Source organism: Adiantum capillus-veneris, chromosome 11 (assembly GCF_014529385.1).
Source record: "Adiantum capillus-veneris isolate H3 chromosome 11, ASM1452938v2, whole genome shotgun sequence".
NCBI lineage: Eukaryota > Viridiplantae > Streptophyta > Polypodiopsida > Polypodiales > Pteridaceae > Adiantum > Adiantum capillus-veneris.
This window is the reverse complement of record NC_140941.1, coordinates 11,816,654-11,834,915: the sequence shown is the minus strand read 5'-3', so window position 1 is coordinate 11,834,915 and position 18,262 is coordinate 11,816,654. Positions and strand designations below refer to the sequence as shown.

General features: G+C 45.3%; 1 protein-coding gene across 1 annotated transcript in view; it reads left to right on the top strand.

Moving 5' to 3' along the window:
• Positions 1–9,476: 9,476 nt before the first annotated feature.
• LOC147446891 (lipid phosphate phosphatase epsilon 2, chloroplastic-like) overlaps positions 9,477–18,262 on the top strand; it is a 44,148-nt gene continuing 35,362 nt past the window's right edge. The window contains exon 1 of the mRNA XM_086522836.1: positions 9,477–9,837. Coding sequence (XP_086378962.1) covers positions 9,601–9,837 — 237 coding nt within the window. The 5' untranslated portion in view covers positions 9,477–9,600. The remainder of the gene's footprint in view (positions 9,838–18,262) is intronic.

The following is an 18,262-nucleotide window of genomic DNA, read 5'->3' as shown; positions in this document are numbered from 1 at the left end:
GTGTTTACAATGTAGGGCATGAAAGTATCAAAATAAACTAAGAGCCAACAGGACCCATGAGAAGCAAATTATTGTAGAGAATGCCATAATAACAATTAATAATATTAACGTGGAAAGGAATCATTTAATTTTTTTGTTTTAGTTTTTAAGAACTCTTCCTCAAGGCTTTTAGACATCTAATTGATTGTTAATCTTATAGTAGATTCTAAAGACTAAAAAGTAGCAGCTTGATAACAATGATCGCTGACTGCAATCCATAAATATCTATTGATAGACCAAAAAGGAAAGAGATAGAGAGAGAGAGAGCCCAAGAATTGGTATACATATTCAACAAAGCCCCACAACCACGATAGCCCATTGTTATGTCGCTCGTTGTGTATGTGTGTGTATGATTACATCAACAATGGATACCCTGCTCTAACTTGACATGACCACCATCTTCATCCTCTTTACCAGTCAAAGTTGCACCTAGACCCTTCAAATGTGTATGATACTACATATTTGGGTAACTACGGCTATGTATATAAGACTTATCATGATTTTACATGTAAAAGACAACGGACAAATGACATAAAATTGATCGGCCTATTACCAATGTACAAGGAAGGTGTGCCTCATCTTAGCCTAAAGTCTATTAAAAGAAAACGTAGTGTTGGCGATTGTATCAAGCCGGGGCAGGATTGGTCATGATAAGCTTGGGATTTCTGATGAAGTTGGAGATTGTAGGATAAGGATTATAATGATACTTGGGCAAGCTTAAACAACAATTGTAAAAGAATACAATTGTTTATGCTTGGCTTCTGGCAAGATCCTAGCTCCTATCGAAGGGTATGCTTGTTGCAAAATTGCCTTAACACGGCACATGAATAGAAACAGATGTGCATATTCTGATGATTTACCATCCGCATTCAGACACTTAGACCTGCACATAGTAGCGCCATCAAGGGAATTGATAGCCTGCATGACAACCCACCTCATATCCAAGTGGCAAGAATCAAGAGGCAAATTCACCTCCTCCTGCACAATGACACTCCCATGAAGGATATCAATGCGTAGAAGTAGTGAAGAGATGCACACAGTATGGTCTCCCTTTCTTCCTTGGTGGCGTCGAAGACCCCTTGGGCAATGAAGTCGTGCAACTGCATGATTGCCTTCCGTTCACATTGATGTTCCTCTACTTCTAGTAGGTTCACCATTAAAGGAGAGAATTCATTCTTATTTGCACCCCGTCTGACAAATGGCATAATTCGGATGTATGTGGCCATGCCAGATACATAAAGCCCCAAACGATAAGACTCAGCCTGATGAAGCCATGCCTTTAGCATCCTCTTGCACAAGGAATGCCAAACATGTGCCAGTTAAGCCCTTGTGGCCCCATTTCTGCTGCATGATTGAAGTCGCTATCAAATCCACCTCCACGTGGACACTTGGTCGATCAACAGCTACCTGTTGTAGTAAAGACAATATATCATCCACACAAAATTTTGTTGAAGTGAGCACATGATCCTGAGGGACAGGAGAAAGCTTGCTTGGAGTAGACACCACCTCGGAGTGCATCCTGCACGCACTTATGATACTGAGCTTCATGAGATCACATACACACTCCATTCCAACTAGGAGAAAACCATAAACATTGTATCTTTCGGGTGTTCAAAGAGCTAGCAGACAGTCGCTATTGGCTGGTGGGTGTTGTTGGTGGTCGAGAAGGTACGAGTGCATGCAGGGCACGATGCTCTAGAGTTGGTGAAGTTGGTAGGCGACGCCAACCCTGCATGGAGAGTGGCTGGTGAGCAATCGGTCAAGGTGTTGATAGGGGAAGCTGTACAGAGAGAGAGAAAGAGAGATGTAGGGTGGCCAGCACATCCAACTTCATTAATGGGTTGTTGGCCCGCCAAATGTGAGCTGCATGGTGGTGGTAACTGCTACTCGAGGGGGTTGAGCAGAGCCGGCTGTAGCAAACTAGGGGGAGAGAGAGTATAAGATAGAGAGAAATGAGTAGTTTATGTGTGGGTGTGGCCTCTAGTTGAGAAAAAGAGAGAGAGAGAGAGAGAGAGAGAGAGAGAGAGAGAGAGAGAGAGAGAGAGAGAGAGAGAGAGAGAGAGAGAGAGAGAGAGAGAGAGAGAGACGAGCAGGGGAGAGAAATAAACAACTAGATTGATGCATGTGCTCTTGTGTGGGTGTGTACCTAACAAAAAGAGTATTGGGCGATTGGTCGAGAGAGAGAGATGGTCTACATGCTTGAGAGGTGAACGAGAGGGAGAAAGTGAAAGAGGGGGTTGGTGAACGTGCCACGGGCAATGGCCGGTCACAAGGTTGGCGAGTGAGGGATAGATAGAGAGTGTGTTTAACTAATTCCACCTCATGCAGGCCCAAACGTCTGCATGTTGATCATGCAGATGATTACAGGCTGTGATGTTGGGTGTCCAAAGGTGTGGTTTAGCGGCCTACTGCACGACAAAGGAGTGTGATTACTTAGAGGTGATGGGGTTGGAGATGGGGAGTTGTGTAGGGACAATTCATGACAACATTATTGGCCGACGTCAAGCACCTGTGTTAACAATGACACATTTTTGCCAGCCTGTGCGTTGCTCTTTGATCCCCCCATCGTGGGGCAGGGTCCCATGCAAAAGGAGAGAACCAGAGAATAAAATAAATTAAAAGTAAATAAGAGTTAAGAAAATAGAATGAACTATGCTTCATGTTCTGAGCTGAAAACTATTCTCATGCAATTTTCTCAACTTCCTATGCCTATATCATTGGAAGTCGGGGTGCACACGAAGTCTTCTTCGTCGGTTCGCTCGTAGAATTTTTTTATATATCTAGGTATGAGAACTGATGCGAATGTGTTGGTTATTGCAATGGGGTTCAACATGCAACCCCTATGATGCTCCACTACTCCAGTAGGTGACAAAAAATAAGCGATTTTCAATATTACCTATTATCTTTCTCTGTACTAGTCTCTCAAGTATGTCTACGAAGAAACAATAAACCATGCTATAAAAAATGAAATAAATTAACGTATAAGAAGAAATTGACTTAGCTCTTGCACTCAAAGATCTCCATAGATTAACCTAAATCTGAAGGAACGTCCCCAGAGCTCTAATACCACTGCTACAAATGGAAGTGCGGAGGGCCCTGCAAAATACATAAATAACACCCTGCAAGCTATAAAGAACAAATCTGCATACCTGACGAGTCGCACAAATCCATAGTCGAGCTAAACGTGAGCATAGAGAGACACAGAACGAGATAGAGCAAGAGAGAGCGTGTGGGTGCTACGCTTGCACATCAAGAGAGGAGAGAGGAGAGGGGAGAAGAAGACACAAACATTGGGTGCAATTCCCCTCGTGCAAGAGTGAGCATTTCCCTCTTGCATGTATTTCATTTATAGATTCTTCAATGCTCAAAATGAATACACATTGGCCGATCGGCACAAATGACCTTAGCTCCTAATGATCACTTCAGTAATAAATGTACATATCCCTTTTCCATAACATACCCAAATCTCAAGTGTGCAAGAATTTGCATGGCTTGCAAAATCCTCTTTGCACCCTTTTCCTCCTCCAAGCTCAATAAAGGTTTGGTTTGCATGCATGGAGAATTGCTGCAAGTTTTGGATAATCTATAAAAAATCTAAACAAGGCCATGCGAATCCTTGACGATGCTTCTGCCATGCTTCATGCTTCTTGTTTGTGGTATGAGAGATCATCTCTTTGCATGGGGGCTACCCCTTTGGATGTGTGGGAACTGGGCCTCTCTATGGAAGGGTGCCCAAAATAGGGCACCTCATGTTAACAAAAAACAAAGGTCGCCATGGGGACGGGCTAGTCGCATCAAACAACTCCAAGGGGGGGGATTTCGGGGGGGGGGGGGGGGGGGCATGAGGACCTCCTTTGACCAACATCTAGTGACGAGAAACCCTCCACAACCCTTGGCGATTCCGTCGATGTTGTCCACGGCTACTATCGTGTAAGTCCAAAATCCACCTCTTCTCCTAAGGAGTTTGCTCACGTAGGTCATCTAATTTGTCGCATTCCTTGTAAAGGAGCTTGCCCATGGCCTTGCTCGCCATGTGTGTGTGTGTGTGTGTGTGTGTGTGTGTGTGTGTGTGTGTGTGTGTGTGTGAGAGAGAGAGAGAGAGAGAGAGAGAGAGAGAGAGAGTCCATGCCCTAGCCTCTTCCCGATTGCCCTTCTACCCCGAGCTCTGATACTAGTGTAAGAATAGAGGTACTACAACATGCTCATCTCCACCCAACCTTGCCCTAAATAGACCCTTGGTGCCTATTTTAGGAGCTCCCTTGATGATGCATGCGTAGATTAGGGCCGTGCCGACCTAAGTCCTGACATTTACCCCCCTCCACCCTTGTGTGATGTGTGAGGGGTGTCGCATCATGACTCACAAATGTTTTGTAGTTCTACTACCTCCTGTAATGTGGGGGATACCTAAGTCACGATGGAGTTTAAGGTTTCTATCGATATAATTAGAAGTGAAGAGAGACTCGATAGGAGAGCCAATAGGGCACCCACATCATGGGTACTGTGTTTTTTCATAGGAATCTTGGAGGATTCCTTAACTTTCAATTCAAACATGAAATTTGAATGTAGTGTCTATTTTTGAGAATAGAAATTAATGCTTTCGCTCTGTGTGTGTGTGTGTGTGTGTGTGTGTGTGTGCGCGCGCTATCAAAAAAGGTAGATCACACAAAAGGTGGTCTGATAAATAATGTCAAGATGCTTGAAGGTTCTTGATGTCCCATGCAACTATGGACAAAGACATTTGTCAAGTCATTTGCATACATACAAGGCCCTGATTCAAAAAAAGAGAAGAATATGGGAAGGTTCAAGCATCAATTGTTTCAAGTTCAAGAAAAGGCAAGCACATGTGGAAGATTTTGGAGAAACTTGAAGGGCAAGCGGGTTTTGATAACTTGAGTCTTATGGATATGTACACAAATTGTACGCAACTATATGAACACCAAATGCTAGAAAGATTCCATTTTATGGTTCACTCGCATGTATACACTCTTTCTTTACTATTGAAGATGTGTGCGGTGGGCTCAGAAAGTTGGCCACTCGCAAAGCGAGAGATCTTTAAGGTATCAAGCCGTAACATAGTATGCCTTGTGATTGGAGCACTAATTGGGTCAAGCCTTCACATAAAGGAGAGGATGTAAATAGCTACCGAGCTATAATGATTTAGTCTCTTATGGCAAAGTTGTTTGGGTGCATAATGGAGATAAAATTGATTGATTGGGCTGAAAAGAATGGCAAGCATGCAAAAGGACAAGCAGGTTTCCGTCAATGGCATAGCACCATTGACCATCTTGTCACTCTTCGTGTTCTCGTGGAGGAAAATCAATTGAAAGGAAAGTGCTTGACTTTATGCAAGATGAAGGAAATGCAGTAATCATGCTTTTGTTGTATGCAGATGATGTAGTGCTTCTAGCACACACTTTAGAGGATGCACAAAAGCTTATGGTTGTCTTGGAGAACTTATGCTTGCATAGTGGACTGATTTTGTGAATGAATCCAAAACAAAAGGTTATGTTTGTGAAAACCAACTATAAGGAGAAGCCATGCATTGTGTACAATAATGAGACACTTGAAGTTGTTGAGAACTTTAAGTATCTTGGCTTTGCGGTTCTTGCCAATCACAAGTGGCATGAATGTGCTATGTGTCTTTGAAAGCCGGGAAGAGAGCATACTGTGCATTTGATAGCATGTGTCATGTGGGAAATGTCAAATGTTGGGTTCTCAAGAAGTACCTTGTTGACACACTGACGACATTAGTTCTTCTTTATGGGGTTGAAGGGTGGGGTGGGAGCATCTCAAAGTCTACTTGGAAAGAGTTTGAGAATGTCCAAAAGAGTTTTCTTACAAACTTTCTCCAAGTTAAGACACAAACATTGTATATGCTCCTACTTCTTGAGTTGGGACCTCTTTCCCTCGCATCCACTTTCTACAATTGCATGGGAAGCAAGAAAAAAAGTTCAAAAAATGTATAAAAACAAGATCTTGAGCATGGGATGGATGCAATACATTAAGAAGTGGTTTGGAAGATGGGATGCATTGCACTTGCTACATGATGCCTTAAAAGATTCCGGAGTGAATGAAGCTTTTCTACAATGCCAATGTATTACAGCTTGGGAGGAATCTGATGGGTCACGCTTCGTACATTACACCACCCATATTGCCCCCAACTACAAAACATGTTCTTCGCTAAAAGAGGAAATCATACTCACCCTTATATGCTTGAGGCTATCCCCTTGTCAGTGATACACACTATTGCAACCATTTGGTTTAGCTCCCACTCCCTTCGATGCGAGACAGGGCACTAGAGCAATGGAGAAGAGTCAAATCGATTGTGCACATTATGCTCAATGCAAGTTTGAGAGTATGAGTACCACACACTACTAGAGGGTTGAGCTTTTGGTCACATCCAAACTTGCTTCCCTCACATTTTTAGCCGTGACTTAGACCTATACACTTTCCTCTCCCAACCACAATGTGGGCTCTCCATTGCGAGTCTTAACACCACAATTTTGGAGCATTGAGAATTACTTATCAACCCCATACATACTACATCACATGTAACTTTGATCCCATAGGTCATATTTGACCTTCGAGGACGATAATAAAATCTATCTATGGTGCCGTTCTATCTCGAGTAGTAGATGCAAAGCTCCTGCCTCCATCTCTCTCTCTCTCTCTCTCTCTCTCTCTCTCTCTCTCTCTCTCTCTCTCTCTCTCTCTCATGCACGTGCACGACCACCTTGCCCTCCTCTGTCTTTGCCAATACTTCACTCTCTAACTCTGGCCCCAATTGCTTGCGCAACTCTTTGTTCTTAGCGGTGGGGCGTGGGCAATTCTTGCGGCGACAGCAACTGCTTGAAAAGTAACCTTTAGTGATACTAGCAATTTCAAAAGGTTAGAATCTATTTCCACTAATCTAACCTCACCGTTTACCCAATAGAGGTATGAAAATTTTACAAGTCTTAGAGCGAGTGGGCATTGCAAACGATGAGGTTAGAATCAGTGGATTGAAGGCACCACACACGGAAGGGGGTAATTTGTGACTAGACATTGAGGTCACACACACACACACACACACACACACACACACACACACACACACACACACACACACACACACACACACACACACACACACGCAGACTCAAGGGGGAGGGAGGGCCTCAACACTTTATACCACGAGGTATTGAATGAACTCGAAGTGCTAGGATCGATGCCATTGAAGCGAGGCACGTTCTCCACGAAGCGTGGATGCCATTCGATTGTCCAAGTTTACTTTTCCTATTCCAATTTACCCCCCCCCCCCCCCCCGCTTTCCTCTGTTTGAATTCACTTTATTAGAAAGTGGAGTGGCCTAGGGGACAAGGAATCTCACGCGGGCAATGTGGAGGTAGCAGGACTCGAGAAGGCGGGGGGAATAGGTTTTTTTGTGGCAGGGTGGGATGGATGGGATCAACCATTCTCATGAAAGGGGGGAGCATTGCGCGATCATGGCCGTCGCCTTGTAAAAAGTAATCTCGGGATTTCGGAGGGAAAAACTAATCTCTGGATGCCGCACCCCCTCGCGGCGTGGATTTGAACCCTTGCATGTGGTGTGGGAACGATATGTCCTAACCATTACGTCCACATGTGTTTCCTGCCATGTGGGGTTATAAAGTAAAAAAACACAAATTTTTGGGATTAGAACATAAAAACTAATCTCGGAATCTTGAAATTAATTTTTATCCCGAGATTATTTGTTAAATATTGAAGCATGGGATTAAACGGGTGCCCCCCTTTGATGTGCACCATCGATCCCATCCACCTCCACCCAATGGTAGATTAAACGCGAAGGGGGGGGGGGGGGGGGGGGGGGGTTGTCAACTTGTTGGCTTCTTTCAACGGTGGGTAACCCTAAGGACTAAGTAACACGGGGTCTTCAATGAAGACCCCGTCATGGGATCCATGGCAAGGGAGTGTGCGCGCAAAAGCAGAGGTAAGCTCGGCCATCTGATTTTAAACGGACGTATCCGAGTTTACATTTTCTGTCCTAGTTTACTTTTGCCTGCGTGAGTTCACCATATAGGGTTTATTTTGCGCCTTGATGGCAACGAAATGCACGCGCCTGCGTGGTTAGCTCATCTTGCTGCCATGGCCCATGTTGTGGGTTCGAGTCACTGGCTGGGCGTTGACCCCGCATTTTTGCTGGCCGTCGATCGCCTCAAGATGCGCACGTGTCCCCTCTGCCGTCGATCGCATGACGGGGTCTTCATTACAGACCCGTGTTCTTTAATCTAGTGGGTGGGTAACGAGTTCCAAAATCGATGGGAGGGGGGCGAGGGGCCTTATCAATAAGTGACACGGGGTCGCCTTCAAGAATCGACGACAGTATCGACGGTGCGATGTGATTTGGGACGTTGGATGGGGCTCGTCTCTAATTGACACCCTCAATTTTTAGAGGGGATCTATGGTTGAAAATCGGCGTCGCTTGTCGGCAAAGATCACAACCGTTGATCCCAAATCTGAACTTGATGTAAACCAGATGTAAACTCGGACAAATGCGAACTAGTTGTGAACTTGCATGTAAACTAGATGTGAACTCTTTAAAGTATGTGTACTATAGTATTGTGGCGTAAACTCGATGTGAACCCGAGGTACACTCATCGTGAACGAAGATCGCGGCATGCCATATCTACGCAATATGATGCTACCATTCTACATGCCGTCGATCGCCTCAAGATGCGCACGTGTCCCCTCTGCCGTCGATCGCATGACGGGGTCTTCATTAAAGACCCGTGTTCTTTAATCTTGTGGGTGGGTAACGGGTTCCAAAATCGATGGGAGGGGGGCGAGGGGCCTTATCAATAAGTGACACGGGGCGCCTTTAAGAATCGACGACAGTATCGACGGTGCGATGTGATTTGGGACGTTGGATGGGGCTCGTCTCTAATTGACACCCTCAATTTTTAGAGGGGATCTATGGTTGAAAATCGGCGTCGCTTGTCGGCAAAGATCACAACCGTTGATCCCAAATCTGAACTTGATGTAAACCAGATGTAAACTCGGACAAATGCGAACTAGTTGTGAACTTGCATGTAAACTAGATGTGAACTCTTTAAAGTATGTGTACTATAGTATTGTGGCGTAAACTCGATGTGAACCCGAGGTACACTCATCGTGAACGAAGATCGCGGCATGCCATATCTACGCGATATGATGCTACCATTCTACATGCTTATCAAAACGCGTGCAATAGCGTAACGATAACGCACTGGTATTGGGACGGGAAGGTTGTGAGGTTGAATTCCACCCAATTAATTGTTTCCTCTTAATGAATCGACGGCCCACGATCAACAATGCTCTGAGACTGTAGATCCCCTCTAAAAATTGAGGGTGTCAAATAGAGAGGGGGGGGGGGGGGCGCGGGGGGCCGAGGCGGGGGGTTGACGTTTTAAACAGCCAGCTGCCAGCCGTCCATCGTCGATCCCACCGCCCTGGAAGGGGATAATTTACGATCCCAGGCGTCCGGCACGAGGAAGCTTGGACGCCGTACTGCAGAACGGACGTCATCCATGTAAGCTGGAGACGATGAATGTGCACTGGCACAAGTTCCGGACTTTTCAGCCTCTACTGCTTTCGCCCGCTTATGGTCATCGCGGGCTTCCCAAAGCAGAGTTCAGGCCCTTCACGTTTATCTGTTCGGCCCATCGTAGACCTGTACAGCTTTGGGCTCGCTCACGAATGGATAGGCATGTAGACATACATGCAACCCAACCGCCGCACCTCTCCACTCCGCGGCTGCTTCAGCAGTCTCTGAATGCCTCGGTACAAGTTTTGTGTGTGTGTGTGTGAGAGAGAGAGAGAGAGAGAGAGAGAGAGAGAGAGAGAGAGTTGTCGACAAAAGGGCAAACTGGCCTGTCAGGCAACCTCATATGTATCTCAGGCTGCCCATAGGTTGATGACAAAACAAAAGCAAAACAGTACTGTTGAGTTGAAGACATGAGCTGCCAGTTAACCAGGTAAGAAAAAAGTAGTCTCTGAAATCGGCACCCCCATGCACTGTTCTTTAATTCCAATGCTCGGAAGAGAGTGACGAAATTTTACCAGATTGTGATTGAGCTTTGTGAAGTACAGAGGTGGAATAATTTATGACTTGGGTGAGAAGCATACTTTGGTAGGAATGCAAACAAAAACATGTGAGAGTAATCTGTATATGGAGGATTTCTTTGCGGCCTTGGAGTACCGATGATGGCACAGACGGAGAAGAATGTTGCAAAATTTTTTAATGACGTCGACACAGAAGAAGAAATATATGAAGTTAGGATGGACGACTCTATGGAGCATTTATGAAACCAAGAGTTACTTGAGAGGAAGCTTTTGGTGTTGCCAGTGTGTTCACACGATCGAAATCTGGAAGCTACCATTTACTAGGATTGGAAGTTCCTTTAGAGGCAATATTGGAGACCTTCGACCTTATCTTGATGGTGCAGGGATAGTACATTTTCCAAGCAGTCTGGCAATTTTATTAATTTAATTTGCCAATTTCCCAGGTCGTGGGCCGTTGGGAAGACTGCTCGACCCGACTTTTTACAACTATATAAGCAGACAGGGGGTGCCCAGTTTTAGGAGAAGAGACAAAAGAAGTTCCAACAACTTGCAGTGTTCTCTCCTCAGCAAGAACTGGCAGAAGACAACCTCGTGTTTTCAACCAACAGCAGCAGTGAGCGTTTTTGGAGGCTAGTCTTTCTGTAGCAGAACCAACCTGGGTTTTCAGTTTCCAGATTAAGCCTAGCACTTGCAGTTTTCGGCACGAGATCAGCCAAGACCATTAGGGTTTTCGCTTTTCCTTCAGATCGTTGTAAATGAACAATTTGGACCGTGCTCGCTACTGCTGTATCCCTCACTGCGCCATCGCTATTCTCTCCCCCAGCGCTGCCCGCTAGTCCCTGCTGCCCTCTCGCCTCCCCTGCTCGCCCGTGCACTGCCCCTGTTTCGCGCTGCCCCTACCTGCGCTCTGTAGCATGTGCTCCCGCCATTGCCGTCCCCTCCCCCCTCCCCCCCCCCTCTCCCCCCGCTGCTTTTCTTCTTCCCGGTCGCTTTCTGCAATTCGGCACCGGCAGCACTGAGATTTTTTGGGGCAGTGCTCGACGCACCCAGTTGTAGAATCTCCCCGCCGTCCTTTTCTTACACCACAGCAGTAGACACAGATGGAGGCTCCAACTCCGCCTCAGAGGGACTCGCTCGAAGCCCCCACACCCGACCCCGCTGAGCCCACCATTTGACTTGCTCTTTCGCCAACAGAGCAAGTGAGCCTAGCCGCAGAGGTAGAGCGATTGCAGGCGACTTCTGTCATCTGCAAGATTCTCGGCACCCGACCTAGCAGAGGAGAGCTGCGTGACCTTCTCCAGGCCCGCCTTCTCGTAGAGGTGGGCAAGATCTTGGACGTACAGATTCTCGGACGAGGTTACTATCGGATCGAGTTTGAGACCTCTGAGATGGCGTCCAAGGTCATCGCTATGAGTCCACTGACCATCCGAGCAGCACGTGTCCACTTTCGATAGTGGAGACATGGTTTCGACCCTGCTTCGGATGTTCTAGTAGAGGAGGCAGACATCCCTATCTCGGTCTGCTTTTCGGGTTTGCGGAGGAAGTACTTACCACAGTTATCCAGGATCGGCTCAACCATTGGGAGTGTCTTGGAGACACCTCGTACGGCAACCTCAGTAGCTGCTAAGGCGGCTAACATTCCCTCAGTTCGAGTTTTGGTCAGAGACACTCACACACTCCCGAAGGTTATTCTTTTGCCTCGGGTGAGTGGGGGTTGGTTTAGACAGAAAGTGGAGTATTCGGGCCTCCTGAACCAGTGCTTCATTTGTCGACAGATGGGCCTGCTAAGTATGGAGCCTGATTTACCCTTGTAAATTTCTGTGGTAAAAGCGCACATTTGTAAGGCCCCCCATTACGAGGAGAAGCCATCGTGTGTGAAGGAAAATCACTCATCGGAAACCAAAATTTTCACGACCAAAAATTAGGGGCAACTTTAGGAGAGTTTTTTTTTTTCCTTTCGCCGGAATATTATGGCCGGACGGCGGTCGGAAAGTGGTCGGAAAACAACCGGTTGGTTGGCCGGTAGTCAATGGCCGGTGGCCGGTGGCCGAATTCAAAAGCGGACTTGTCTTCTCAAGGGCGGCCACACATCGGCGGATTGAAGGGTCCAATTTGGACTTATCTACACAAGGGCGGCTACACATGGCTGCCTCTCATTAGAGAGAGCAATCCTTTTGGCCTATGGAAGGAGGCAATTTCTACACACATTTCATAGTGTGAAGTTGATGCAACAAGGTGAGTGTTAGGTGGTGAGAGTGAAGTAAGGCGGGAGCTCCATTAAGGGTATAATCCCTTTGTAAACTACTTCTTGTTTTGAAGTACTAAAGCCATTGAGTGGCTGCTTTCCCGTGGACGTAGCCCACATTGGGTGAACTACGTATATCGTGTGTACTCTCTCTCTCTCTCTCTACTCTATAATCTCTTGTGTGTGAAATCTCTCTCTCTCCATTAAATAATCTACTCAAATATCTATTTAGCTACGTCATATTTCTTAACAACTGGTATCAGAGCAAGGTTTGCTCGTAGCTAAGTTATCTCAAGGAAAGGATTCCTTGAATTGAGTGGGAGTTATAGTAGAGGAAGAGAAGCTCAAGATTGAGAAGTTCAATGGAAAAAACTACTAACATTGAAAGATACAGATTGAAGACTATCTCTACCAGAAGGATCTCTATTTACCACTAGGCGGTCTTGCGAAGAAGCCCGCAACAATGGCAGATGAAGCATAGATTGTCCTTGATCGAAAGGCACTGGAAACAATCCGGTTAAGCTTGGCGTCAACAGTGGCCTTCAATGTTTCAGAGATGAAGACCACGGAGGACTTGATGAAGTCACTCGACGACTTCTACGAGAAACCATCGACATCCAATAAGGTATTTCTTATGAAGCGCTTGTTCAATCTAAAGATGACAAAGAATGGTTCAGTTTTGCAGAACACCTAAATGACTTTAACACAAACATAAGTCAACTTCGATCGGTGAAAATCAATTTCGATGACGAAGTGCGAGCTCTCCTTATACTATCATCTCTACCGGATAGTTGGGACAGCCTTATGATGGCTGTAAGTAATTCTATTTCTGGCACAAATACTCTTAAGTTTGATGATGTTGTGGGTGTTCTCCTAAGCGAGGAAATACGGAGGAGAAGCACAGGAGAATCATCAAGTGCTGCACTGTCAATGGAAACAAGAGGAAGGCCTAAGGAGAGGTTCAAAAACCAGAAGGGTCGTGATCGCTCAAGGCGAAGCAAGTCACGCACAAAGTCAGTTCTTGAATGTTGGAACTGTGGCAAGAAGGGCCACGTCAAGAAGGATTGCTGGTCCAAGAAGAAGAAGGAGAGTGAGTCTCAAGACAACAAGCCAACATCGGAGGCCAATGTTGTAGGTAAAGTAGAGCAAGATGCTCTAATTCTCCCATTAGACAATGTGTCTAATTCTTGGATAGTAGATTCTGGGGCTTCATTCCATGCGACACCACACAAGCAACATTTCCAAGATTACACGAAAGGTAATTTTGGGTATATATACTTGGGAGATGATGAAGAGATTGTCGGCAAAGGTACAGTTTCTGTCAAAACTGCTAACGGAAATGAATGGAAGCTTAAAGATATTAGGCATGTTCCTTCTCTTCGGAAAAATTTGATCTCTACAGGACAAGTGGACGATGAAGGTCACAACATTACATTTGGAAACAAACGGTGTAAGATCTCAAAGGGATCTTTGGTGGTTGCCAATGGAGAAAAAGTCGGTACACTTTACTTGTGTACTATCAGTACGCAACCTTCATCTTGTGCAACAACTATAGAAGTTGACAGTACGGTGTGGCACTACCGGCTTGGGCATATGAGTGCCAAAGGAATGCAAATCCTTCAAACTAAGAAGCATCTACTAGGTTTGAAAGAAGTGGACTTAGAGTTCTGTGAAGATTGTGTTTATGGTAAACAAAAGAGGGTAAAATTTCAAAAATCAAGAATTGAAAGAAAAAATAAAAAACTTGAATTGGTTCATTCTGATGTTTGGGGTCCTGCAAGTACACCATCACTTGGTGGTTCATTGTACTATGTAACATTCATAAACGATGCGACTAGAAAAACATGGGTTTATGTCATGAAGAATAAGTCCGATGTGTTTTTCATATTTCAAAGGTGGAAAGCCTTTGTGGAGAATGAAACATGTACCAAGGTTAAATGCCTCAAATCCGACAATGGAGGCGAATATTGCAGCCAAGCTTTTGAAAGCTTTTGTGCTAGCAATGGCATTCGGAGGCAAAGGACAATCCCAAAGACACCTCAACAAAATGGGATTTCGGAAAGGATGAACAGGACAATCATGGAGCGAGCACGAAGCATGCGGCTACATGCAGGCCTACCGCTTGAGCTTTGGGCAGAAGTTGTAAGTACGTATGTGTACTTAATCAATCGGTCACCCTCAACAACATTGGATGGGGGAGTTCCAAAAGAGGCATGGACAGGTAAACCGGTGAATTATGCATTTCTCAAAGTGTTTGGGTGTGAAGCTTTCATACACATAGATAGAAGCCTAAGATCAAAGCTAGATGCAAAGTCCAAAAAGTGTTTCTTCATTGGCTATGGAGAAGGTGACTTTGGGTATCGCCTATGGAATTCTGAAGATGGTAAAATCTTAAGGAGTAGGGATGTAATTTTTAACGAACAAAATATGTACAAAGATTACTTGGAAAGAAAATAAACAAAAGAAACAGGTGATGAGTACATGGAGCTTGATGACGGTGAAGACTCAAGGACTGTAAACGGTGACAATGTGCAACAACGTCAACCAAATGAGGAGCCTCAACCTATTCCCCGATGATCTACAAGAGCAAGTAGACCTCCAGAAAGGTTTGTTCCTTCCTTCCTTCAATCATCTCTTGATCTCAGATTCTGGAGAGCCGGAATCATACGAAGAAGCTATGCAACATGAATCCAAAGAAGAATGGACGAAGAGCATGCAAGTGGAGATGGACTCACTACATCGCAACCAAACATTGGAGTTGGTTGAGTTGCCTAAAGATAAGCGGGCACTTCAAAACAAATGGGTGTACAAGGTGAAGGAAGAAGAAGGTGGGAAGAAAAGGTACAAGTCTAGGCTTGTGGTAAAAGGTTTTTCTCAAAAGAAAGGTATCGTGTGACAAATTGCTGACGTGTCGACCTACTAAAGAACGGAGCTACCGGCCGAGGGGCCTAAACCCTAAGAAGAACAAGCAACAGAGGAAGTGTCACAGAGTGATGACGTGGTTGCCCGAGTGCAGAAAAACCCTAACCCTAATTTTTGCCAAAAACCCTAATTGCTGAAACCCTAATTCTGGAAACCCTAACCCTAAAACTTGCAAACCCTAATTTCTACCAAAAACCCTAATTGCTACAAACCCTAATTCTGAAAACCCTAACCCTAAAACCTGCAAACCCTAATTTGTGCCAAAAACCCTAACCCTAACCCTAAGGCAGTAGACAAATTCCGAAAATTGCGCTGACATGATGACGTGGCAGGCTGTACGGATTTCCGTAAATTACGCTGACAGCTTTTGGCATTGCTTTTTGGACCATAAGCTTTTGAGTTTGAAAGTTTTTCATGTAAACTGCTTTTTTGGACCAGAAGCTTTTGAGTTTTAAAGGCTTTTTACTATAACTGCTTTTCAGGCCAAGGGCCTTTAAATATGAGGCTAGGGCTCATTCTCTGGCATGCTTCCTGGAGAAGGTGCAGAGTTTGGAGTATCGGCTTGTACTTTGATGATGCAATATAAAGAAATACCGAAAGGGGCGCCAAGGTTTGGGGCCAATACTCTCTGGGGTGGAATTCCGCCACTCCGTGTCGCGTGTCATCTCTCTCTTTCAGTTCAGTTGTTATTGAAGTGCTAAAAGTCTGTTCAGTCTGTTCTTTTCTATTGGCACGTGGTGCCCGCATTTGTGACAGTGGTATCAGAGCATCAGGCGTGTGCTTTTCTAAAAGTATACCGGTCCTACAAAAGAGCAGACAGAGCTATTGGAATTTGATTCAAGGTATCGTCGCCCTCCAACCCGGACCTACCGGTCCTACAAAAGAGCAGACAGAGCTATTGGAATTTGATTCGAGGTATCTTCGCCCTCCAACCCGGACCTATTAGCCACCCCCACCCTTACTTCATCGCGCATCGGGCGCGCTCCCGTCTTCACCGCAGTGTCTTACAGGGCATAAGCCAATTAAGATCACTTGCAAGAGAAGGATCCAGATTTGTTTCAAGTCACTGTTTTTTTTTCCAGAAGCAGTGCCATGCAGATGTTGACGTCTACAGCTACCAAGCAGCATACTCCAAGTACTTGGCAAGCTTTCAAGAAATTTTTTGCCCGAAGTTATATGGTTTCTGACATCTTCCTTCGGAGTGCAACTTTTGGCAGAGTCGGGTATCCTGAAATGCTTGCCATGGAAACCCTAGCAGATTATAACTTGAAGTTTCTCGACATCTCCCAGTAGATGTCTCTTCACGAGCAGATGAACTTGGAGACCGAGTGCGATTGCTATCTTGGGACTACTATCGCCGCCAAAGAAACACTGTTTGTCCAAGAGCTGATGGACCATGATGCGCTCGGCTATGACCTTATGGAATGAACCTAACCCTAATTTTTGGTGCAGGTTTCAGGATGGAAAGTCAGTCGACTTTTCGAGCTCGATTGATGTCGAGATTGCTTTTTAAGTTTGAGTTCTGTTTGAGCTTGTTTGGTGATCCTGTTTGGAATTTGTTTGAAATGGATGGTATCTATTTTGAACTTGTTTTGGTGCCGATTTGAATTGTTTGACTCTGGTTTGATACTGGTTTCAATGATTGGTGATTTTACTCCTGGGTGGAGAAGTGAGAAATACTGTTTTGGTATTGTTTGAACCTCGGAATGACGCAGGCCGATGCCTGGGGAGCGTTTCGTTGTATGTTTGAAAACCTCTGAACGACGCAGGCCAATGCCTGGGGAGCGTTTGGTTGTATGCTTGTAAAATAATTGTTGTTGTGACTCCCGGCCCGGACCTGGATGGTTATGCGGGAGGAGTATTAAGAAGTCTGAGCAGTGGTTACTCTCAGCACCTCCAAACGACGCAGGCTGTGGTCTGGGGGGCGTTTGGTTGTAAAAGGCCTCTATATCTCCCGGCCCGGACCTTTTTAGGTTATGCGGGAGGAGTGATGAGGGAGTCGTTGAATATCTCCCGGCCCGGACCTTGTTAGGTTATGCGGGAGGAGTGTTCATCGGCGGCTTTATGTTTCTATGTCTTGTAACATGCATATGTGAGCATTTGTGTTGCATTGTGATGTGCCAACCACTGAATATTCCTAATTGGATGAGATTGCCTGGGTATGTAATTTTAGTGCATCAAGACACCCGAGGAAGATCAGTACGGTCTGGGTGTGATGGCTAATTTTACTACGCCGGAATATCAAGAGTTCCGATCTGGACGAAAGGAGAAGCTAACTCCTTGATCAAAACAGCCGATAGGAGCAGCTAACTCCTTGATCAAAAGAACAGAAAGGAGAAGCTAACTCCTTAATAAAAAGAGCAAATTGATTGTCCCTCGGAATGACCCTCGGAAATTTTTGAACTAACTTGAGTTGTTTTGCAGATATGCTATAATCGCGGACGATTACTCTCTTTCAAGAAGGGGAGATGTGACAAATTGCTGACGTGTCGACCTACTAAAGAACGGAGCTACCGGCCGAGGGGCCTAAACCCTAAGAAGAACAAGCAACAGAGGAAGTGTCACAGAGTGATGACGTGGTTGCCCGAGTGCAGAAAAACCCTAACCCTAATTTCTGCCAAAAACCCTAATTGCTGAAACCCTAATTCTGGAAACCCTAACCCTAAAACCTGCAAACCCTAATTTCTGCCAAAAACCCTAATTTCTGCCAGAAACCCTAATTCTGAAAACCCTAACCCTAAAACCTGCAAACCCTAATTTCTGCCAGAAACCCTAACCCTAACCCTAACCCTAAGGCAGCAGACAAATTCCGAAAATTACGCTGACATGATGACGTGACAGGTTGTACGGATTTCCGTAAATTACGCTGGCAGGTTTTGGCATTGCTTTTTGGACCATAAGCTTTTGAGTTTGAAAGTTTTTCATGTAAACTGCTTTTTTGGACCAGAAGCTTTTGAGTTTTAAAGGCTTTTTACT